The sequence below is a fragment of the Cydia strobilella genome, chromosome Z (genome assembly GCF_947568885.1).
Source record: "Cydia strobilella chromosome Z, ilCydStro3.1, whole genome shotgun sequence".
NCBI lineage: Eukaryota > Metazoa > Arthropoda > Insecta > Lepidoptera > Tortricidae > Cydia > Cydia strobilella.
Window position 1 is genome coordinate 6,253,703 of NC_086068.1, and position 25,582 is coordinate 6,279,284.

The following is a 25,582-nucleotide window of genomic DNA, read 5'->3' on the forward strand; positions in this document are numbered from 1 at the left end:
TTTAATAAGTAAATGTAAGTGGCGTGGCATCTGGCGAACGGCACGGTTCTATGTTAAAACTAGAAATAAATAACACAGCTCATCTTATCATTTCCACGGATCTTGGCGGTGAATCCCTTGCTACATAAACCTAATTATGTCATACAGAATAGATGACACCAATCGTAACTTCTAGCAAACACGGTCGTGTGCGTGTGGTGATTATTAATATTTATGATACTGGGATCATGTTATCTACTAGAAACAGTTTGGTTTGTGAACAACATTTGTTAAATTGTCGCTTGAGTTAAATTTACCGTATAATAGTATTTTTCGCCCGCTACGCGGGTGGTTTATTTCCTTTTAGGGCAGGGAAGGACGTACAATTATAAATGTGAAGTTAGTTCGCAGATCTTATCTAGGTAGGTATTACAACTTTACTATCCTACGAGTAAGATTACCAGGCGGGTCACAATTGTCACAAACCTAAATGTTTTAGCGGGACTGGGGCGACAACTGGTGCAGCTAACAATCATAATGGGTATAACACTTTTTTTGTATTTTCTCGGTTTTTAATTCAACAAATAATGTGAAAACTTAACGTTTTAACTTATATAAGATATTTATGCATTAAGAGAGGCGGCTCATAATTACATAGATATTTCACAGGGCAACATGGATAATCTAAAGGGATTAACCCAGACATTAAAAGACTGATATTGCCATTTGACATCTCACGGCCTACAAGAATTCCAAGAGCGAGAGTATTATCGATTACTTGCGTGAAATCGATTATCAGCCGACTCGGTTTCATCGAGTCATTACACTTTTTGTGTGGAAAAATAGGCTAAAGAGTCTGAGTATGCGAATCCAAAACTCCAATGAAAAATATATAGGTCCCAGAAAAGAGAAGGTAGTAACACCCTGTATGTTGTTCCTAATCCTACGCTCAATCGCTGGACTCACATTCAGCCAATCTCGTGTCTATTCGACGTGCTCATGGTGAGAAATACGAGTTACACAAGTTTGTCGAATACAGATGTAGGTCGACTGAACGAGTCTAGAGATTTAATCTCACGATCGCGAGCTGGCCAACAAATATATAAAATCTCTATAAACATTACTATAGTTAGTTATTTAAAATATTAGTAATTATAGTGATTATATGGTTACAATCTATTCAAATAGATTACGGGGTCATCTGACGTTAAAGAAAGGATACCTACAGAGTTCACTGCCTACAGATGTAAAAGTTAATCAAACTTCCTAATACTTTGGCTTTTGTCGATAGTGATTGCGGACGCGGGAGTCGCAAAATGATAGTTAAGTACTTACTTAAGTATAAAGTAGGTAAGTATAAATTAATTTGTTTACATTTGGGCAAACCACAAACGTACCATACACGTTGTATGGTATACTTTTAACTAAGTACTTTACCGAGCGCAACTTTTATCAGCTTGGCTTAAAGGACATCATTATTTTTCGTAAAAATAGGGAAATGTATCGAATATAAGTGCAATTTGTACGTAAACTGAAAGATAAACGTCATCAATTGACTGGAATGTAATATTTGTACTTCATTTAGGTATGATTAATTTATCGACAAGGACATTTAAGACACACAAGCAAATCAAGCAAATCACAAGACAAACATCTGCTGTGTATTAGAAGCATATGATACATTAGAAACGATAAACTACCGCAGTTTTAATTAAAAACAATATTTGTCTATGTACATTTAAAAGGATACTGATTTGTTCATATTTAATATATAAAAGTCAGATTTTGCTCTTGTTGTAATGTAAAGCCTGAGAAGAGATATTTTTAATAGATTTTCATCAAGTATGAAACGTTTAGCTAAATAACCTATACAAGTATTTCGAGCCATTTGGAACTTAAAATTATTTGTAAATCATCAATTTATTTTGATATATAATTATGTGCATCTTTTTAGATAATTTCTCATTTATTATAAAATCTTGGGTAAGTTCCTCGTACACAACTATCTACATTGGAAACAGTTACATCAAACATCGCTATAAGCGTGCCAAAATGGGGGCACATCTTTCAATATGAAGCCCAAAAACCCTCCCATATATGCCAAACTTATTTATTGTTCGACAATGAGGCAAGGCAAAATGTGATATTTTTTTATTCTTCTATATAATGTATTCTGTAATTGATTACATATATTAAAGTAAGTACTGAGTATTACTCGCTGGCTAGATGTTAAAAGAAGTCTTCGTATAAATTTAACGTAGTGACCACTAATTTTTATAGACCTCTGTACTGCTCGTATTCTATGATTTGCCCCTCTCTAGCGCGCTGGCAGCGATGTTTGGTTACCAGATTCGAATACATTAAGAGTAACAACATCTCTCACGTTTAACACAGAGAAGAATGTATATGCATGTGATAAATATAAGGTAATAACCATCCGACTATTTCGTTGTAACAAGACGTCATATGGACGCAAGATATAATATGATTACAGTTATTAAAGTATACCACTTCCTATACAGTCTTGAGGCACCTAAGAATGCGCGTTTAAAAGAAACTTATATTGTAAGTATTTAACAACGGTGATACATTTATAATAAAAAGGATTGTTGGCCAGTTCGCGATGTTCTCATACTCCTAGTCAGCAGGTACTAGATCGTGCTATTACACCTAGCAGTAACCAGTATATAATAAGTACGTATGTACAGCTCCACTGACCGGACCGACATTCAATGGATCTATCCAGCCGAGCACCGGCCTGTCCGAACCGTTAGACACTCGCTCGCTATTTCGGTCTATTATTATTAAATATTTGTTATTCGGCATCAAATTATTGTATTTTGTAAAAAAAACAATGATGTAATGCTCGCCGCTATAGCTACATTAACACCTAACTGGTGTGATAGCCACGATGTCACTGAAACGAGAAAGTGAAAAACGGTTCTTCCGTAGAGAAAGAAATAGATACAGTCGCAAGTTTAAGCGTTGGATTCTTTTAAGTCAGTGAGCCTAGCAAGTTGGGCCGAATCGAGCTCGTCGGGTATGGAGGCGCGGCCGGCGCGCGGCGCCGCGGGCGGAGACTGCGGCGCGGTGGGGGGCCCGGAGGCGCCGGTGGACTCGCCCTCCGAGGCCGTTGAGCTGTTGGCGGGCGGGGCCTCGGCCTGATCGGGCACGCAGACGGCGGTCTGCTCGGAGATGGAGGACTCGTCCTCCTCGGGCTCGGGCTCGGGCTCCGGCGGAGGGAAGGGCTGCTCGGGCTCTTCCACCATGGGCGTGGCGGCGGTGATCACGATCTGCGCCACGCCGAGCCCGCCGTCGTCCTCCAGTTCAACTTTGGGCGGCGCAGGCTTCGGCGGCGGAGGCGCCGGCTCCTCCTCCTCCTAAACATGACATGCTCTTAGAATGTCGCTTGGCAAGCGGTTCGATCTAAATACGTGCAGTGATAGTGCAGTGAGTGGCCATATCTAGATTACCTAAAACACCCTGAAGCAACTGAATTACTGAACAATTATACTAATATTGAAATGTGCTCCTTAATAATGAGACGCTTCTGTTACAGTTTACCTCATTATCTCAACTTGACACCTGTTTTTAACATTTGATTGTAATGTCGGCTGTACTCTCGCCGAGAGTTCATAAATTGGCAACTACATACATATTAATTTATTCATTTTCAATAAGTTTTGAGTCATTTACTCGTAAATACGTAAAATGTTTTCAAAATAGTTTCCATATTTTTCCTAGAAAATAATCAAAAATAAAATAAAATTCAAAATTCGGTCGTCTTTCGTACACCGGACCGGAAAATTGGAGCATAATTATGTGTATAGAAGCAGGTAGAGTTGTGACACAGTATTTTAAATGGGCTAAATAATCAGGTCTCTTGCAACTCTTGCAAGACTATATAGACAGAACTAGACCGAACAGACTATATAGGGTTGACATCGCGCAGTCGTCTCATACTTTTGAAAAATCTAATCCGCCAAATAACAGGTACATTAAAATACAAACTCTTAAGTCGAGTTTATATTTTAATGGCATATACCGAGTATACATCTTTTTATTTTGTATGAAACATAAGTATTTGCTTTGAAATGTGGTCCGTACAAGAAAACCGTTTGAAAAAATAGGGATTGAACTTACGGAGATTTTAGGTCGTTCTTTTTTTTCACAGATTTCCAAGCCGTTCGTGTAAACGTCTACCTACATAAACTATTTTACAGTACATATGGTGCTACTTTCTCGCACTAGTGCGTAAAGAGCACTTTTCGTGCATATGTCGAGAGTTTAAAGGGCCATATGTACTGTAAAACGTTGTACGATACACGTGCGAATAGGTAATTCGCGACTCGTGTCGATTTAAAATACTCCCTGCGGTCGTGTTTTAATTTATCGCCACTCGTTTCGAATTTCCTCTTTTCCGCACTTGTATCGTAAATAACTATTATAGTACATTGGTGCTACTTTCTCGCACTAGTGCGTAAAGAGCACTTTTCGTGCATATGTCGAAAGTTTAAAGGGCCATACGTACTGTAAAACGTTGTACGATACACGTGCGAATAGGTAATTCGAAACTCGTGTCGATTTAAAGAACTCCCTGCGGTCGCCATTCGTTTCGAATTTCCTCTTTTCCGCACTTGTATCGTAAATAAGTATTACCTGTGTTCTTTGCAGAATAATTGTTTGATGCAGATTTTTGAAGCATGTGCTTTTGGGGAAAAATAAAACTGACGAATTAGTTTCGGAACGTCTGCCAAACGAATCCGGGGTTTTGGGTTTATGTCATGTAGGTATGTTTAAGTATCTGACATGCAAAATATAATCATGCATTGGTACATGCAGTGAGTTCCTGGATTTCTGGGGAACCTTTTACCTACTTGTGTCGTGTTTCGTTAGTGGGTTCTTCTGTAACCATCTTAAAATTATTATCCACAATATAATAGCTAAAGTAGCACCTGCAAAGCAAAGCTCAAATAAAGCGGAGTAAATTTAGAGCTAGAAGCATATTTGGCGTAGCGGTCACAGTAAGACGCGACAGTGCTTAAGTACATAAGCCTCCTAAACCCGCCGTTTTAGAATCTAATTCGCGTTGGAATACAGACTATGTGTCCCTGAAACAGAACAGGGTTTGCTACAGCATCGGAATCAAATTTAGTCTACAAATAACACCTCTGCTGACCTGAAATGCAGCGACACCGTTTACGTTGTCGTTGATACCATAAAGTTAAAGACACAGACTGAATACAGGCACTGTTTGCGAACGTTAATCTTGCCGCATTGTGGTTCTTGTCTCGCTCAAATTCCTAAAGGTGTAAGCAACATCGCGTGAAGTCTTACTGTGACACATACATTAACAATATAGTACATAATACAGGATGGGGCTTAGCTACAACTTCAATTAAATATCTATAATAAACCTAAGTTCAATTAAGATTAGCTGAATCAATATGAGGTTTGGAATCGTGTCGAGTTTCTGGCAATAAGAATTATTGTTTGATTTGATCCAGCTTATCTAACTACAAAAAAAAATGAAATGTGTGTTATGGATTTTAGTTTATATTTATAATGAGGTTATGTATATGTCGCGCATTTGAGGGCTTTCTGCGGCTCGTCGTGTCGAATATTAAGAGGTAACACCTAAACCTATACAGCTGGCTAGTTATATGATTATTTTTTTCGAATTGATTTTGAATGGGATTTACTAACACAATATCTGCCCATCTGTCTATTAGCAGGGCGGCGGAAAAGGTTTTAGGTTACTTCTCGTTCATGTCATCTCAGTAGGCCGAGCACATGATTGCCGCGACAGTATCTCGCCGCGAGATAGACTACCCGTCTTTTACTAACAGTATGAATTAAAGGGGAACGGGAAGTCTATGTCGCGGCGAGATACTCTCGCGCCAATCATGTGCTAGCCCGGCAGATATGAGTGACTATGGTATCAATGCATTCAGTTTAATGTCCTGGACACAAATATATGAGATGACAAGCGCGAGAGTGGTGGGGGTAGTTGCTGTGACGTCATAAATTCGGCTGTACAAAGATTTTAACTTTTTTTTAACATACCATGTGGGATACCAAATGAAAGGGCTTTGTGAGTAGATCACAAATATATAATATTCTGTAGCATTTTCACTACTTGGTCTAACAAATTATTAGAAAACGTTCAAAAATTTCACTTTTTTTTTTCCCTATATTTTTATAAAGTTTCAAATTTATTGTGATAACTTGCTCATTTTCTATCTATTTAACTAGATTTAGTTATAAAATTCAACATGTGTCAACAACCCTATTATGGCAGTGACGTAGGCTATATAAATTTTAAAAATGGTGCCCGAAAATGAAAAAAGGAGGAAGGGGGAGATTGTTTTTTTTACTATAGCAATATAAGTAACAAATGAAAGCTAGTAAAAAAAACCATTTCAAAAATATATGTAAACAGTCGGGTTTGTTGTTTGTTTTAATAATAGTTGCAGTTTAATGTAACAGAGAATAATACTGTTTTTCAACTTGATGTAGTTACTTTTCTTATTTTTTGCTATATCTGGTTTATTATTTTTAGACATTATGTAGGTAGAGGATATTGACAGTCATTTGGAATAAAATTTGTAATAATCCATTCAGTCATTTTCAATTTAGAGCAGTTGAGACCCAATTGTGGATTGTGATTTTTATTAACGTTTTTTAATAATTTGTTAGACCAAGTAGTGAAAATGTTTCAGTATGTTATATATTTGTGATCTTTTGGTACTTCACATGCTATGTTCAAAAGAAAAAAATTAAAAACTTTGTACTGCCGACTTTATGACGTCACCACAACTATCCCCACCACTTTAGCGCTTGTCACCTCATATATTTGTGTTCAGGACATCATACTGAATGCATTGATACCATAGTCACTCATATCTGAGATGACATAAGCGAAAATCAATTTCTAGAAGACTTTTCGAGAAAAGGGCAAGCCTGCATGCAGAAAAAAACATTGATCATAAGTTTAAAAAAAATACCTAACATCTTATAAGTACTAATTATAATTTAATATTCATCTTAAATAAGCTTTATATAATCATTAACTCAACAATTTGTAATAACTGCAACCTAACTAAAGATCATTACTATCCTAGAACCCAATGGAACTTAGACTTTAGAAAAATTCATGACACATACATATATCTAAAAGTATTCCTTATTAATTAATGATGCAGAAGTCACCATAAAATACCTAATAAGGTAAAACTATGTAGCATAAAAGGTATAGTTACAAAATACATGAATTTACTCCTACAAAAAAAATGACAATATAAGTATGTAACTAATAGATAGGGGAAATACGGACAAAATAACATGTACGGACAAAATTACATAGTAGGCTTATTTCGAAATTCGCGGGCTGTAGCGAGTATATCGACACAGCAACACCTCACAGCTGCCATTTTTCCAATCCTGCGAGACGCCCAGCGCCATTGGCTCAGTCACATTGAAGTAATGAGTGTGAATGTTTTTGGTGCCCACAAGTTTATTTTATACATGGGTTTCTTCAGTTTTCATGAGAATTATGTGTAGAAATTTGTGATTATTTTTACTAAAACTGGAGACCTATGATATTAGCTAGTCTTAATTTCACTTGAATGCACAATTATTTTAATTAAATATGATTTTTAATGCGTCTTGTTTACATTTAGGCAAAATGACATGTATATGTACCTATACACTGGACAAAACGACATAGGCTATTTCATACCGAGGGTGACGACAAATGTCCATATATTAATTACAATGACTTTTAATTCCATTCTAAAGTTAACAAATTTAAAGTACTTTAGTGTCATGCTGTTCCCTCTAGCAAAGTTTTCATTTTTATTGTAAGTTTATAATTAGCTTGAACCTTAAATTGACTAAATATTATATACAACACAGCAGTACCACCTTCTAAAGTCCGGTGACTGCTGGTTACTCGGTCTCGTTGGGCTCATGCTTAATGTGCTAATGTTTAAAAAAAAAACACATTTTTTTATGTGAACTTAGAATTTTTGTATGTCAATATGTCCTTACTTCGTGTGTCATTTTACCCATACTATATCTTACAAAACGGTTTTTGTCATGCTTGTATATTTTTCAGAATATATATTTTAATTTGGTTTCTATTAAATTAAAAGGCTGTGTTAATATTAGTCAATGAACCTATGATGAGTATTAATAACTAAAATCGATTATAATTGCTTTAAATAAAGAGATATGATTCAAAAACAAAACACCCTGCCATTTTGGCCGTACTTCCCTTACGATCAACATATATACGGATATTAGGTTATATCCATTCTCTTTTATCTACGAGTAGGTGTGTCACGCCGAAACGTGTTAGACGGAGGCCGCCATATTGCTTTCAGTGCCTTTCTGTAATCGCAACTTTATGAGTATTACCTCTCAATAAACGATATAGTCATATTTACACATGAATGCCCCATCCTGTACATAGTAGTGTTCACAAAGCACACCTATTCACAACACAAAGTGAATGTAGAATTGTCTGTGTGGGGTCAAACCTCGTTCCAATTTTCAGCGACAACCTCATCAACTGATGCATGAAAAAAGTCAAAACGATTAAACTTTATACAGTGTGAGATGGTATCTAAACATGAATCGTGATAAAAATAAAAACGATCTATACAAATATCTTTACAAATGTAATAATAAAGTTTGTAATTAATTTATAATTGTAATATGGTTACATGCGATATCCATTTCGGCACATTCCTTATGATTTCTTACATTTGGGGTAGGAAAAATGACAAAAGCGAATTGAGAGATCTTTTGTCTTACTTTGGGGACTCATTAAGGTACTTTAGTGTCATGCTGTTCCCTCTAGCAAAGTTTTTATTTTTATTTATTTATTTAACAGTATTCATAAGAGAATTATGTAGGTAGTCCAAGACCCAGTACGTGCAATTTTTGTAGGTCTATGCCAAACAGTGAACCGAACCCGTAAAGATTAGCCACTATTGGATTCCATTCAATTCGATTTACGTTATTTACCTTTCATAATTAAATATTTATCTATTTGTCTTAACTTAAAGCATTCATCCATCCGTTTAACAATATGAGCAACAAAATATTGAAATAGGCTTGTATATGTGTTGCCTCCATTGTAAGTTGTATTGACTTTTAAAATCAAGTCGAGTTGTACCGAAAGATTTCCGAAATAATATTGGACCATACAACCATAGAGTAACTTATACTAGAGCGGTACTGTCATAGTAAATTTTGTAACCCCAGTAAATTCACTGCCATCTGTCGACACACTTTAAAACATAAAATGAAGATTTTTAAAAATACGATAGAATGTATTTAAATATGGATAAATGATTTTTTTTATTTGCATTAATTATTTTTATGATTTTGACCCATGTTCTTTCACTGATATGCGTTAAAATTGTTAAATAACAAACGAAGCCGTCAACGCCATCTATACGACTGTAGGCCAAAACTAGTAGCGCCCTCTGAACGAGAATCAAATTTTCTTGATTTTCGAGGCACGTTTTTTCCTTAGACTGTATCCATCTATTACGGAGTTATATCTATCTTTGATACAACTACATAAAAGGAAATTAACATCATTATATTTTTAAATTATTCTATCATTTTTTGCTGATTTAAACTTCCACGGTTTTTACGAAATTCCCAAAAATTCAAAATCAATCCTGTTATTTATAAAACACAAATGTATACGAATAGGTAAAAATAAACTATTATTTACTCTAAATGTTTGAGAATTTATCGATAACAGTGTAAGTATATTGTTGTCTAATACCCATTGACAACGCAAACCTTATTGACCTTAATGTGGGGGGACTACTTATTATTGTCCCATGATGTTTGTTAATGTATAGTATTTCTTTCTTACGGCATTTAACTGACATAGGTTTGTTGGGAATTAGTGAACTAGAACATCTGAATAATGTACCTATTTAGGTACATAATTTACATAAATATTTATATTTTTTACGAAGTTCAGATGTGCGCTAGAAATTAAATAAAATGGAACTAAAAAATGCATACTAAATTATTGCCATGTAAGCATTTTACGTCAAAAATGTGACAGTTACGTAGGAAGTGGCGCCCTCAATAATTTTCTACAATTTCTTGTCGGACTATACCAAAAAAAATAATTGAATCATACTTATTGCTGTCTTTGTTGAATCTAGACTGAAAGTAACATAATACTTTTGCAAGTTCATCAACTTTCTACAAAAAACAGCCTGCTGCATTGATATTCATAAAATTGGAAGATAACTTTGAAATTGACCAATAGTATGTATTTTCTGATCAACAACCTTTCATGCAGTTCGGTCCAAAACTTACCAACGATAGTAACGGCAGGCGCAACGACGCTCTCCTCTTCGCCTTCAAATTGGCTCCCGTATTGCTCAACTTGGTTCTTAGTCAGCTCCAGGTTAAAGCTGAAGTCGGGCTGACTGTCCATAGAGTCGCCGAGGTCGATGTCATCGTCGGCGTCGGCGGGCGGCGGCGGCGGCGGCGGCGGCGCTGCGGGCGGCGGGGCGTCTTTCCCATTGTTGTTGTCTCCGAGGATCACTGGCAGCGTCCGGGGCAGGGATACAATGAGAGCGGCCGCTCCACGTTATCAACCCGCTAGTTGATAAGGTTTTTGTTTGCCGGAACGGTCAAAATGTCCAATTTAAAAGCTGCGTATCAATCGATTTCTATGTACGCTTGATTCCTAATATACCTAATGTAGGTACATTAATAAAATTGCGGACTTCCAAATTTTGGCGAAAATTAGCTGTTCACCGCCACGCTACCACAATGAAGGCAGGTAGGTTAGTCAGTATTTCGGGCTGTTCGTGGAGAAACCGATATAATAATTCTATTAGGCGGCATTTATGCTTATACATAGATTCATTCCACCACGTCAAAAAAATAATTATCCCTCTGTCTATTTATTACATTGCAGGTCGACGAGTCGATAACGCGCAAAAAATAAAGAGGCGGTCACAGCCATATTTAGAAAGAGGTCAGAATTGTATTATATAAAGCGATAGCCTCCTAGTGACCACTTTTAAAGGTCCCTAAATTCAATTATATTATCGTGAGTGCACGAGCTATAATGCTTTTAAAACCTTTGATGCTCCGCTGCAAGGTTTTATCTAGTTACAGATTTTATTACAACTTTTGTAAAGTTAGAAAATACGTTGCCGGGAGAAATTGAATTGTGAGTAATAATGCAATTTTTATTACGACCGTCTCTGCTTCTAGTCCCATTACTTGTTTCATTTGTGGATTATTTGATTTGATCGTTTCAAATCATCTGTAACCGTACGTTTTATCCGAATAAATACAGTTCAACATTTTTGCCATTATTGTGCATTTATTTAAAGAGTTTTCTCAGCGGTTGCGTTAAATGTAATAAAAATCAAAGTTACAACAAAAATTAATTTTGTATTTTACATGCTATACACGCAACATAGTAAAAAACTAATAGAAAATCCCGTTTCGCGTCCCTACAAAGGTGCCAATCACGTTGAAATGCAGTGGACAGCCTTTGTAAATGCATAACTATATACCTACATAAAATAATCGTATTACTACATGTGACACAAAACGGTGACATCGGCTCACTATTAATGGTGAATCTCTTTACATGTTCTTAAAATATTAAGAACATGTAAAGAGATTCACCATTAATTAATAGTGATTTATTTTTCGCATCAGTATTATATTTATTTTAATTATAGTATAAGCGAAATTGATCGCAAAAACATTATTGTAATTCCTACCTGTATGTACAATCGGGGACATTCCCGGTGAACCACTTCAGTTTTTTTTTTACCTCGATCCTTACGAGCGAGCTAAACTTCGCCTCCCATAGAGATAACTAATTACTATTCTTTATGTTAATAATGAAAAGGGTAAAAACAGGTAATGAGACAAACAATAGGTAGTAAGGACAGTTTATCAGTTGTTGTTGTTTAGGCTAAGCTTCGCCTCCCCATAAAGATAACCAATTAGGATGCATTTTGGATTCCGTATCTTAGTTTGCAAATGCCGGACGTCACAAAGACAATAGACGGCAATAAACTACCTGAGCAAACTTTTTTTCAACACCCACATTTTTAAGTGCCATGCTATTGGTCATCACTTTTATGATATCGTCTGACCGTCTGCGAGACGTTTATACGATTTTTGCCCTTAAGATGGTTCACCGGGAATGTCCCCGATTGTACCTATACTGTAGGTCTCGCAGCTACATGTAAATCGATGGATACCAGAACGAACTCATTTTGTACTATTCTAAATTACTGACTCGCTTTGCATTCAGTACATATACACCTAAAGATGACATATAACATGAGAACGAACAACATTTGAAGAAGAGTGTTTACAATAAGTTGAAGTGAAGATACGGGTGGTGTATGACACCTGTAGAGGTACAGCATACATTATAAAAGTATTTTGTTGTATTTATAGTTTGGTATTATAAAATTAACGGCAGTATTGCTAAATTGATTTTGTACACTACATATTTTGAATTTGAAATAGCTAGTAAATGCTTTAGTATAAAAACATCTAATTTAGAAAATCATACCCTTAGAGTTTTACAACGGTGCCAATTTATCGGTGTTTTTTATAACTTTGTTTTTTATTGTTGATAATCTGTAAGATCCAGGAACAGCGATTATTTATGTCCCTTGATATCCTATCTTCATTAAATGAACTCTCGTAAAGAACTTAGTTTGCTTAAGTTGAATGATGCTAACAACACGTATAAACAAGAACAATATAGAATTTCGAAAGAAAACATCAAGTGTTTCACGTTTGCGTAACTGTTAGATAAAACGTGCAACCATGCAGTCGTGGAGATGACACTTGTTCGCGTCGCAGTAAGAGTTGAGGCGACGATGTGCCTCTCGCTTACACCCTAAGTACATGAGCGAGAACCAACCGCATCGCTCGCTTCATCTCTCGATGTGACGTCAGGCTAGCCAGAGAAAACGTGCGTACAGTCAAGTTGGTAAGAAAAAGGAGGCGAGAGGGATGCGCAGTGACAGAGCCTCTCACTTCAACTGATACTTTACAATTATTTTCAAAATGTTGCCTCAAAAAGAAGCGAGTTGAGTAGGTTCTTTTATCCGTAACTGCACATACCTGGCGACTTATTCACCTGCCAGCAAATACCATGCCAATTGGGGAAAAACCACAAAATACCCGACCAGCCTCAAGCTATACGCTAGGTGTCCGCACAACGTTGGCCACTATGTGAATACGATACAGATACTCGGTAAATAAATACAGCAAGACACTGATACTTCCGAACGAGGACAACTTCGATCTAGATAGTGAATACTTTATTTATCAGCTGCAAAGAATAATAAATGACGAGAACTTTTTCTCTTGTACTACTTTCAGTTTTCCACTCGGGCTTTGGAAGTTATGGGCAGGGTGTTTCGCAAACTAAAACTAGTTAAGGTTTTAATAAATAATAACCCACCGACAAAATATACTATTGCGACGTCATAAAGTAGAAGTACACAAGTTCGAGTTATGCAGTTTTTTAAATTAATGGATAAAAAAATTAGATTAGAAACCACGAATTCGCTCAAAAACCTATTTAAAAATATATTTGTAATATTGTCTTCGGTTACCGCGATAGTCACCCGTTGACCACGAACGCTGTAAAGAGTTCGAAACGTCGGGATGTATTATAAATTCAATATACGCGATATAATCCGTTTTCATAGTTTTATTTCAAAAATATTTGTAATTGAAATTATTTGATTTGGGCAAGTTTTCACTTCCTCATTTACAAAGCACCTACAAAAATACTTATCATTCGGCCGCATTCGAACAATGCATCTTCTAGATCACTGCGATACGATAACGATCTGTCAGTGTCAAAAGTAAAATTTCTTGCACAAAAACGTCACTTGGATTTGACAGACCTAGAGATTTCTTTAAAACATTGTTCGAATAGGGCCGTTTTTCTCCGACTTAGGTATTTCGTAGTGCTACGGCGTAGCGCGTAGCAGTGATTTCTTGCTGCATAATAGTAAATTAACTTTACATCTTATTTCTTTTATGAATATTTTCTAGCTAGACAGGTAAAAGGTTTTCTAAGAAGGCATACATAATATAATCTCAAATCTGTCTACGTCGGAGCCAGGATAAAATGTTCTATTTCTGTCCTCGATGATTAAAATTACATTGTGTATACACGCGCTGAATAAATAAAGATGAAAACATAGAGAGAAGCTTGACGCGGTGTAACTTATTTCAAAACAGAGAAAATGATTTTAATATACACTAGATTGAAAATGTATTAGTAACTACGTAAATATTTAAAGTTGAAATCGATTTTAATTCAATGATAATTATAAGTTGCAATCACAATCAAGTGTCGGTAGGTCGGCTCTACAAAAGTGTTTGAATAATTATTTTAACTTGACGATCAAAAAAAAAATGTAAGGCTTTATGCGTTGTTATACATTTGCAGGGGACTGTTCATGAACTAAGACTTAATCGTTGTACTTAGATTCAAGGTTTTTTTCAGTATCCCACCAGTATTCTCCTTATCTGAAAACGATCCTCCTCCTGTATTATTTTGCTTTTCGCAGTGGACCTGGAGGAGCGCTAACACTCGGCGAGTCTACATTTGGAATCTGCAATCAAGATATTTGACATCTTCCAAATAGGATAAACTACTCAGTTATTGACACTTTCTTCAATATCGACACCTATATTTTCAGCAGTTTCGCCTATATCGTTTAAAAATAGCAGCGATATGGATCGGTAACAACAGGAAATACGGCAATTTTTAACCGTTATTTCTGGCCTAGATTTTTCGCGTAAGCAAACTCAGAAACGTTAACTGTCGATCGCTTTTCAACGATAAAGCCGCCAGAAAGTTGTACCTTTATTAATAAAAACTTTAGCTACTTAGACGACGTTTTGGTTTTTCATATAATTTGTAGGTGGCGTGATCCCTAAACTATGCAAGCACTATCCTTAAAATGAGATTCAATTTTTTTTTGTACTCGATTAGGGTACTCGAAGTTGTCCAGGTTCGCAAGCGTGGTGCACGAAGGGTTAGAAAGGTGGGTGTGGCTTACTTTGCTCGTCGAAGCCCCCAGCCGTAGGCGAGCCCGGGGGTGAAGCGAACACCGGCGGCGCGGAGTCCGGCGGGGACCACTCGTCCTCACCGCCGCTCAGGGGCTCTCCGTTCTACCACAAACAAAAACAAGTTTATTTTTAATAAAGTTATCTCCCTTGAATGACGTCACGCCGTTGTGATTCTGCAGAGACTTACCTCGTCACACTCCTCGACGATCAGCGAGGGGAAGTTGCCCATGACGCCGTTGGCTTCACCGCGCCACCAGCCGTCGTCGACGCCGTGTGCGTCTCGCGAAACCACGCGGATAATCTGCACACGATCGATTGCTTAATAATCAACCAAATAAGTGACTTTAAAATTAAATAAGCACTGCATCCGTCTAAATGTGCAAACTGAGAGGACGGTCGAGCAGGGGGCGTACGGCACGGCGTCCACGTTAAATAAATGCAAACATGTGCGAACGGCCTCAGTGCACGCTGCTCAAATCACTCTGAAGCTCTAAGCACGCTGCGCGCCCCACCGAGGGTCCCGTAGTCGCTCGCTACTCATGATTCCAAACGTGTTTGCATCTATTAAGTTTTGACTGATCACTGATCCCTGTTGCCCGTAAATGAGAATCAAGTGAGAATTAGAAGATCCAAAAATCAAGAAATAGCTGGATGTTATCTATAAAAGATGCCACCACAATTTCTGAATGAAATCGTATCATGTCTTGCAAGTAGGTATAAATACCAAGGCCATGAATTTACATTAGGTTACAAATTTCAGATATCTTTCCACCTCTTAAGTTATGAAACTGACTATTGAACCTTAATTATTTGTAATAAAGATCGAGTTAAAATTAGAAACCAATTATTTTATTTTATTTAAACTTGGAAAAAACAGGCAAAATAGTACAATAATTAATTAATTTAGACAATACACAACCAAATTCATTATATTATATTTATTTTAAAATTATATTAATACACTCACTATTATAACTTTGTTATAAATAATATCCAACCTTAACTTTCAAAATGATTAGAATTTCGACGCTTAATTTAACAAAGCGTTACTTTAACGACGCGATAATTGTTTCTGTATTTGGCAAATAATCAGAAACTGTGCACTATCCATTAGGTAACCACACACACGTGAGCAGTCTTGTTAGGCCGCGTGCCGCCAGTGACTGATAAACGTTAGCGGATTCCTTTCGATTTGAAACAGCACGTCCGTTCTTGATGGCGACACTACAAGAACTGAGCCTGACAAACACCGGCGTTTCCTCGGGCACACTGCAGTATATACCTACTTACCTAGTCGTTAGCTTTCAAGCTGGCCCCTAAGTAACTCTTTGTCTGTTGTACAGTCGCCATCAGATATATCGGAGCGCCCGAGGTGCTCACAAATATCTGAACACGCCTCTATTGTCTAGGCGATAGAGTGCGTGTTCAGATATTTTGAGCACCTCGGGCGCTCTGATATATCTGATGGCGACTGTAAATAAAACTGCACGTGCTACTTGCCTGCACAAAAAATGGTTGGGTCGCTTTAACCGGTTATTGAATTACCACTCTATGGAGATTGCAATAAAGTTCAAAATGAACAAACAGAAAAATAGGTTGAGATTTCTTGTGTGGTCCCTCTACGGTTACTGAGTGCCGGAGAGTGGAACGCTATAGAACCAGTCTAAAATGTGTCATCGAGATACGTAATAAAGGCGCGTTATCGGCGAATGCACTTACACCGGTTTTTTAAGTGTTGGACTAGCCCGCGCTCAGGTGCTCATTAGAATTAGATACGCTGTGCAGTCTATATATGTAAGATTTTTACCATTTTGTTGAAGGAAATGAAATTGACAGTCTGAATTAGATACTTGGGTTTGTATATTTTAAGCCCTGGTCCAAGCCGATTAGAGTAAAAGTTTTTTCATTTAACTTTGCCATAGGTGACTCATGTTGTCATACACGTCATAACAACACATACTTATGCTTACAAATTAGCGTATTTAGAAAATATACTTATATTATTTTTCGTGTCACATTTTTTTTTGTATGTACATGGAAAAAATAATATGACACGTACCGACGGTTATTATATTTTTTATCAATTTAACTGTAATTGGAATTAAGCAATATAATTTATAATTTAACTACATTTTGTTAACAAAATAAATCAATAATAATATGACGCAAAACAGCATATAAAGTGATGTAAAAACTTTCCCTTAAGTGATTTGTCAATTTACTCTGCCATCTGTGAATATTTAATAAGTAGGAACTGGGACAATGATTTACTCGTAGTTAATTATGTCAAAACTTTTAATTACTATTTCAAGTTTAACTATCATTTCGGTATGAACATATATCTCTACGAGGAATTTTTACTACATACTCGAGTACCTGTAGGCCAAGCACAGGAGCGCTGCGACAGTGTCGCGCCCACGAGATAGACTAACTGTCTTTTTCTAACTGTATTAATTAGAGAGGGACGGGTAGTCCTATCTCGCGGGCGAGATCCAGTCGGCCGCTCCTGTGATAGGCCACCAGAGAGCTATATGCCCACTTACAAAGCCTTTCATTATTCTTATCTAGATGTTTAAGATCGCGAATATTTAATTTCATCCATACCGAAACTGTCAAAACCGTTACCGTAAACTTTCACTATATTTATAGAATCACTGATACCAGCCAAGCTATGTGTATGTAATGATTAGATTGATTAGCAAATTTATCGTTTAAAAACATTTTTGACATGACACCGTAAAAATATTCTTGTAAATTATGTTCTAGCCCTGTACAGGGTACTATTAGCCCATAAGTATTATTTATCTAACAGTGTCAATATTTCATCACTCGATAGACCTACGAAACATCAAGGAAACAACATTAACACTAAGAAACTTACCTGTCCTTCTTCAAGATTAAGTTCATCAGTAGCATCAGCATCGTAGTCGTACAGCGCGAAGCAGTAGCCCAGGGTAGGCCACTCGGCCTGCGACTCCTCCACGGCCCTCGCCAGCTCCGTGTTCAGGGCCTCGGCCTTCGGCTCGTCGGCCTTCGCCACGGGCGCCGAGATCACCGAGATCTGGTCCGGGGACTGCACCACGTCCGCGTCCTCCCCTTCCACGGTATAGTCCACCGAGGAGAACGATATCTGAGTGACCAGACCAGGATTGGATGAGGCCTATGAAAAGAAAGTGAAATGAAGCACTACAAAGCTTGCGTTCGGCTGCGCTGCGGTGTTGCTGTGTGTGTGTAAGGAATTCAGGTTATGTATGTATACTTAGTTTATGTGACACTGATATACGATTTAATTTCGCCTGGCATGTGTGGTGGTAAGTAACGAAATATTTGTTTACCTCTATATATCAAACCTACCTAATGTCATGATTTATTTATGTTTATATGACAGATAGCAGTTGAATAATAATTATAATGTGGCAACATCATTGCGTTACCCCGATTAGTACGGGGTAGTTGGGAAAATACCTGGCAACACGGTAGGTAGCTAGGTAGTGGGGCACGAAAGCCAGTTGGACTGGCTCGTGAGACTCGTTCACTTGGATCGAGGCAGTCAAAGAGGACACATCGTGAAGGATCAGTCAAGTCAGAATACCTGCAAGTACCTCCATTGGTGTATAAGTAATAATTAGAGTAACCCATAGAAGCGGAATCATCACAAAAATCAATTGTCTGTATATTATAATCATCATAATAATCATTATAATTTATTTATAAAACCAATTTACACGTCAATAATAAATAATTAATAATAGTGATTAATATATTAATTACCTTTACAAAGATCGCATCTCAAATAAATACGTGGTCGTTTATTTATTTTTTAATAAATAACTAACATACTAGTTATGAGCCAAAGACGATTTGAACATTTAATTTTAACGTGATTTGAGTGTTAAAATTAATTCCTTTCTGAATTGAAGCTACAAAAGAAATTGTATTACTTTTCCATAAAGGTGGTTGTCACGTCAAAGTTCCCAAGGCATCGACCAGTTACTGTGGCAGCCGACTGCCGAGCCACGTCGCAACGTTTTTCACTATAACTACATAGACTAGACTGTCAGTCTTTGATGAAAAATGGCAAAAAGTGCACATCAAATTCCCAACGAAGCACGGCAATTTCCCCACTGTGCGACTTTGACGCGGAAAGGCAGATTACCGGATATTAAAATTTCCACCGGTAATTTACGGCTAGTGAAAAGGATTACGAGGCTACTTTGTGTATTTTTGCCACAAAAGGATGGGAGATACACTTGTTTGTACACTTTTTATCTTTATAAAGAATCCTGCATGTTTATGCAAGCAGTCCATTGAATCGCCAATTTATTAAGTAGATATCTCGTCAGTATCAAGATTATAATTTACATACAGGACTAACGTATTTTTAGCCACCCTGTACAGTGAAATAAAACCACTAAATAAGAATTTGTTGAATGTTAGTTTAGAAATTTAGCGAATATTGAACTAGTGTGAACTCAGACTATTGAAAATTTAAATCAGTTTGTCGCAACGCATCGCCGTAAATTTCCGGGTGAAATAGGTTTTCGGCCGGTTACACATCGGTTACATTTCCAATGAACCCGATTATAAATTCGGTGGCACTGTGAAGCTCTCAATGAATAATCCGCCCCACATTTATCTAGATAACTTACATTTGCATTTAGTTCCAGAGAACAGTATGGCGTATGGATACAATAAAGACAATAAAAATTAGAGTTTTTCACATCTTTCTTTGTTTACAGAACTAAATGGTTTTAGTATTTTCAATTCTGTCGTTTAAAATGTTTCCCGGATTTGTTCAGTTCAAATATATCACGTTTTAGTCTTTTAGGGTTCCGTACCCAAAGGGTAAAAACGGGACCCTATTACTAAGAATTAACCGTCCGTGTGTCTTTCTGTCACCATGCTGTATCTCATAAACCGTTATAGTACCGTATTTCTGTTGCCATTATAATAACAAATACTAAAAACAGGATAAAATAAATATTTATGTGGGGCAAATACAACAAAAGTGTTTTTTTTTTGCCGTTTTTTGCGTAATGTTACGGAACCCTTCGTGCGCGAGTCCGACTCGCACTTGGCCGGTTTTTTATAATTTGTTCGTGCGTCGTCGTGAAGTGTAAACTATTTTTTTGCGAATTATTATTATAAAAAGGAATGGTAGGACGATGCAAGTCTTAATCGTAATACTAATTTTGAAAACTAATTCAAATGTATAAACATAACGGTTACCTCATCCGTGTAGGAGCACTCGTTATATAAGTCAGATATATTTCATCTCTCGTTACATATAATATAAATATTGTTTGATCAGTATTTCTCAGAGGTCGACGAACCTCTATAAACCTTTCATTAAGCAGGCATCTCCAAAATAAAAACATGTAGTTCAATTGAGAACTGCACTAATTAAGTGAATCGATGGAATGGAGGAGAAAAACTCTCGCGTTACAATAGATGCTCCCCGCACGGGCAGGTACGGGGCCTGTTTCAATTATTACCCGGAAAGATATTTTCATACCCGCATCGTGCATATTTACGGGTACGCTTTTGCAAAGGTCTCTTTGTGCTCGTATTCGCAAAAACAAATAAATTTCAGGAACCAAATGAAGCTAAGTAAATTGGTATTTTTTTAAATGTTAGGTATACTAACTCGATATAAAGGGTACTTATTTCAAAAGTAACGAATGGGTCATTTATGAAAGCGTTATCGGTCTCTGAGCCTTGGCCTCAAGACATTTTTCTATCCTATAACAACCTATTAATACTATTTATTGTAAAAAAATATTATAGGTACCTAAAAAAAATGCCAATAAATAAATAGTACAATGTATTTTTCAATACAAACCCGAAACAATACACCAAAATGGGCAGAAATACGATATTTACATTCTGTTTTCAATCAAATCGGTTTAATATAAACAATATAAATACAAAAAATGGAATCTTGAGCGCTGCGAGGGTTTAAAGGCACGAGGCTTAAACAAATTTTGCCACCGAGTGAAACACAAAAAAAAATCACAAAGTGAAAAACAAAATCAAAGCAAATCGATTCAAAATGAATGTTATTAAATTTTATTTATTTTATGTAGATAACCAATGCTCCAATATATATCCATTATTGAACCCTAGCACGATAGCGTCCGATAACTTAAAAATATATATTGCACATATAACTTAGTTGAATGGAACCGGAACGTTTCAAGACGATGCTAGGAAATGAAAACCGTCGCGGAAGCTTGCGGGAAATTACGTGCAGCTCGGTGTTCCCATCCTCCACGGGACATTTGTATATTACATTTAATAGATGTGCCTATAAGTTGAATTAAAGTTTCAAGTTTCAGGAAGTAAGGAATCTGTTAAACCCCGTGAATTCTGGCTTGGAACACGTCTTTTTTGCCACAGTGCGGACGAATGGTTCATCACTATAATCGGCATAATATGTTCAAACATACCTATTAAAGTATAAGAATGTTAAATAGTTATTTGTTTTACAAGGGGCAAAGTTGTTATTTAACCTCTCGTGGTAATATTGATACCCTAGCAAGAGAAACATTCTAAAATTGAACCACGAGCGTAGCGAGTAGTTCGATAAATGAAATGTTGAGCGCTGCGAGGGTTTCAAGGCACGAGGGTTAAACAAATTTTACCACTGAGTGAGACACAAAAAAATTCACCATACCAACACAAGGAAAATACTAACTGTAAAATATCAAACAAAATCAAATTTATTAAATACTTCTCATTCAAAATCATTATTTAAAAGTCAATTCTACCAGCAAACGAAAGCTACTCAAAATTTGCATTTGATTACTATGCCACACATGATAGATATTTAAAATGAAACTTTCTTATCAGATTTTTGAACATTCAAGAGAGCCAAGCTGGTGCGGTGACAATTTATTTAATTTCTAATTTTGAGGCAAATTTTGGAGCATAGTAGGCACTTTTACGGTATGTACTCGTAATATTAACATGAAGTAAGTTGTATATAAATACCTAGACATATACAAATATTTGAGCCTACAATACTTTCTTTAAAATAATTCGTGTGGGTCATTTTACAGATAATAATAAGATAGAGTTAGACCAAGAAAAGTCTGCAGCGATTTTGATAGCATACGCAGTGCGCTATTTTAAACTTCAAACTTCTAATATGAAATTATGACGTATAAATAACACTTGCACTGCGTGTGCTATCAAAATCGCTGCAGACTTTTCTTGGTCTAACTCTAATAACAAATCAAGATATACCTCCCACTCCCACGTTGCATCACGTTGCGTGCACATAACGATAGAAGAACCTCATAACGATATATTAGCTACAAATGAAATAAATGTACTTTTCAATTCTGTGTATCGTAAAAATAAATATCCTGTCTTTTAATAAAAGCGTACTCGTCGCTTCCTGCTGCGTCTAGGTCAGCCATTCTCAAAGTGTGCTCCGTGGACCCCTAGGGCTCCGCAAAACCTCTGTTGGGGCACCACGAGAAAAAGCGAAAACAAATCAATAACCACCGCATATATCTTTAGTCCACAGTTAATTAGTCAAACAATTTTTTTTAATTTGGGGCTCCGTTAAATATTTTGCTTTCCAAAAGGGTTCCGTCGCCAAAAAAGTTCGAGAACCGCTGGTACTTTAGATCTTTGCAACGTGTCTGATATTTTTGAACTGAGGTGACTACTTATTCACATAATTATAATTTATAACGTGACTAGGTAGTTCGGGTTTTACAAATGTAAAAAATTGTAAGTTTCGATGTTTGCGTTCTTTAAAAGTTTTATTCTGTAACAGAAACTATAGGTATAATGGTATAAGTAAATAAGTCCTGTATAGTAGTTGTAGTGCCTACGGTAAGTTATGCCCCTGAGCGGGGCAGTACTTGTAGCGAGCGAAGCTAGATGATACGCTTACACAACGCCACATGCCAGCCATGCAATGATAAATTGTAACCATTTACACACTGCTTAAAGAAGAAGTTTAGTAAACAGATTTTTTCCTAATTCCATAGTCTCGGCGGCTTGCTGTAATCAAACCCTAATTTCTCACAATCTGTAAGTGACATTGAAATAAATATTGGTGTACATATTTCGAAGAAAAACACCTTAATATACATAATCAATCATCATCTATGTAACTTCCAACGGGAACGTAGTTAAATGCGTTTCAAACTTCTTTTAACTCTTCTCAAAAACTCGGTTTTAGGATATGTAGGTTTAATGATTTTTCTAAAAAAATGTATGGTACTAGGGGTCATGATTTTTTGTATTTGTTAGCCGATATAACCTAGATTTAGGATCAAAGGGAAGTGACAAACTCGTCATACCAAGTCATACTAAGCGGATGTCATATAAAGCATAGTGGATTAACTTCTTATTTTTGTTAATTTTTCAAATTAATCTCAAATTCCTTTGTGAGAGATGTTTTATCACTGAGAATCAAAACTAAAACAACTTACACGCCACCCACGCACCAAACGTCCTCGCAGGGAAAGACGTGGGGACGGCCACGAAAACCAGCGAATGTGTCAGTATATAACCGGACATAAATTCGTGAAAATAGGATTTATAGTTATGTCATAGCAAGCGATTTGTCACTATAGCGAAGTCATCTTATTCGACTTCGTCGCAAATAATTTTATATGAAGACCAAGCTTCGCACAGTTAATTTCGTCATAGTAAGCGCTGGGTTAGTATAAGCGGAGTCATAATAAACGGATTCCACTGTATTTTACATAAACGTTCATAACTCCGTAACTAGAAATGAGCATCCAGTTTTGCGACACATACCTATATAGTCCTGATCGTGGTGGTCGTCGCCCAAGCACACGTGACACCACACACTGACCTGCTCTCGCTCCACGTCCAGGTAGTTGTGGGGCACGTAGCCCTCCTCGCCGCGGTAGTTGCGCGCGCGCAGCCAGCCGTCGCCGTCGCCCTCGCCAACCACCTCAAGTTGCTCGTTCTCTATGATCGACAACTCGTCTGGATTTTGGGCCTGAGATTGGAAATAAAAAGTTAATCAAGTAATAAAAAGTATAGTCATTTTTTATTCAAAACAGATCCTTCCAAAACACATTTTATAGACCAAGAATTGGAAAAGAATATTAATAATAATAAATTATTCCTATTTCTAATAATAAAATTGGTTACTTATATAAATTTTTGAACTAAACAGTATTCTTTATAATGTACATTCATTATATTTTCATATAACTATACATATTTGGTTATTTTTTAGTCAAAATATGTTTATAACATATTGCAATACAAATTGTTTTACTTTGAATAAACCCGTACCCGTGTAGTTAAAAAAAATATATAATGTGATACATTGGAATTTTCCGGGGATGTTCGTTTACTTTAGCTTAGCCTAAATATTTTATCATAATAGATAGTATTGTAGGCTCATCACCAGCTGTGGGAGCAACGCTTACAGAACTTACCGTGTAGGAGTAGAGCGCGGTGCACTTGTATAGCGGAGCGGCGGGCGCCTCCGCGCCTGCGGCCGGCGCCTCCGGCTCCTGCTCCTCGCCCCAGTTGACCTGCGTGGGGTCGTCCCAGCCCACCGCCAGCTGCTCCATGTGCATCGTCTCCTCCTCCAGCGCCGCTGCGGAAGAAACGCTTGTATTCCAGCCGATCTCCTGAGAATCATCCGTGGGTGGAGGGTCCCAACCAATCACCCTCCCTTCTCCTGTGTTACACACAAATAAAGAGGCCTACTTTACACTTTGCCTCGGGGTTTAAGCCTGGTTGGATGTATTATTGTAGACAAAAAACTGACAAGTAATTTACATTTTTTTTAATGCAAGTATTCACAGACTAATCTGAAAAAAATATAAGGGATGCATATGTTTCATAATTATAGTAGCAAATTCGATCAGCTTAACGCGAAACTTGTGTACTTTGACACTGTGTTAAATTTTCAAGATGACATAGCCAAATATGCCTTTAGAACTATCGCTTCACTCGTACTTACTGTCAACATCCTCATCGTGTTCGTCCTCGTGCTGAGAGCCGGAGGTGGTCCGCTGGTGGCCCGACACGGAGGCGGCAGGGGCCTGCTCGCCCTCGGTGTTGTCGCTGTCGTAGAATGAGTCAGAGCTCGGCTGATCCTGGAACATACGCTGCCATTACTAATGTGTTCAGAAGATGATAAAAGCTTCTTAATTCTGAACCTTCCTCGGCGCCAATTGACCATCGTTTATAAAAAACTCGTGAATAATAAATATTTATTTATTTATTTATTTTCGAAGAACCAACAGCTATCAATTATACAATAGTTATATAAGTAAATAACAAAAAGCCAATTATAGGTTCCCACCAATAGCAACAAGTTAACACATAATTGGTGGTTAGCACTAAAATTTTACAACGTATTCAACTAATACTAATTTCAAAATGTGAATACCTACTTATTAAATACCCACAATTCAATACTCTTAATATACTGAGCTAAGAAAAACAAAACTTATTA

At 36.9% G+C, this 25,582-nt stretch overlaps 1 protein-coding gene across 1 annotated transcript in view; it reads right to left on the reverse strand.

Moving 5' to 3' along the window:
• Nucleotides 1-2,869: 2,869 nt before the first annotated feature.
• The window catches only part of LOC134754472 (protein nervous wreck), a 59,783-nt gene continuing 37,070 nt past the window's right edge, over nt 2,870-25,582 (reverse strand). Inside the window, exons 11-19 of the mRNA XM_063690806.1 lie at nt 25,085-25,220; nt 24,552-24,715; nt 23,954-24,103; nt 17,993-18,271; nt 15,299-15,412; nt 15,102-15,213; nt 10,339-10,569; nt 8,523-8,554; nt 2,870-3,359 (exon numbers count right to left, since the gene is read on the reverse strand). Of these exons, the coding sequence (XP_063546876.1) occupies nt 2,958-3,359; nt 8,523-8,554; nt 10,339-10,569; nt 15,102-15,213; nt 15,299-15,412; nt 17,993-18,271; nt 23,954-24,103; nt 24,552-24,715; nt 25,085-25,220 (1,620 nt within the window). The 3' untranslated portion in view covers nt 2,870-2,957. The remainder of the gene's footprint in view (nt 3,360-8,522; nt 8,555-10,338; nt 10,570-15,101; nt 15,214-15,298; nt 15,413-17,992; nt 18,272-23,953; nt 24,104-24,551; nt 24,716-25,084; nt 25,221-25,582) is intronic.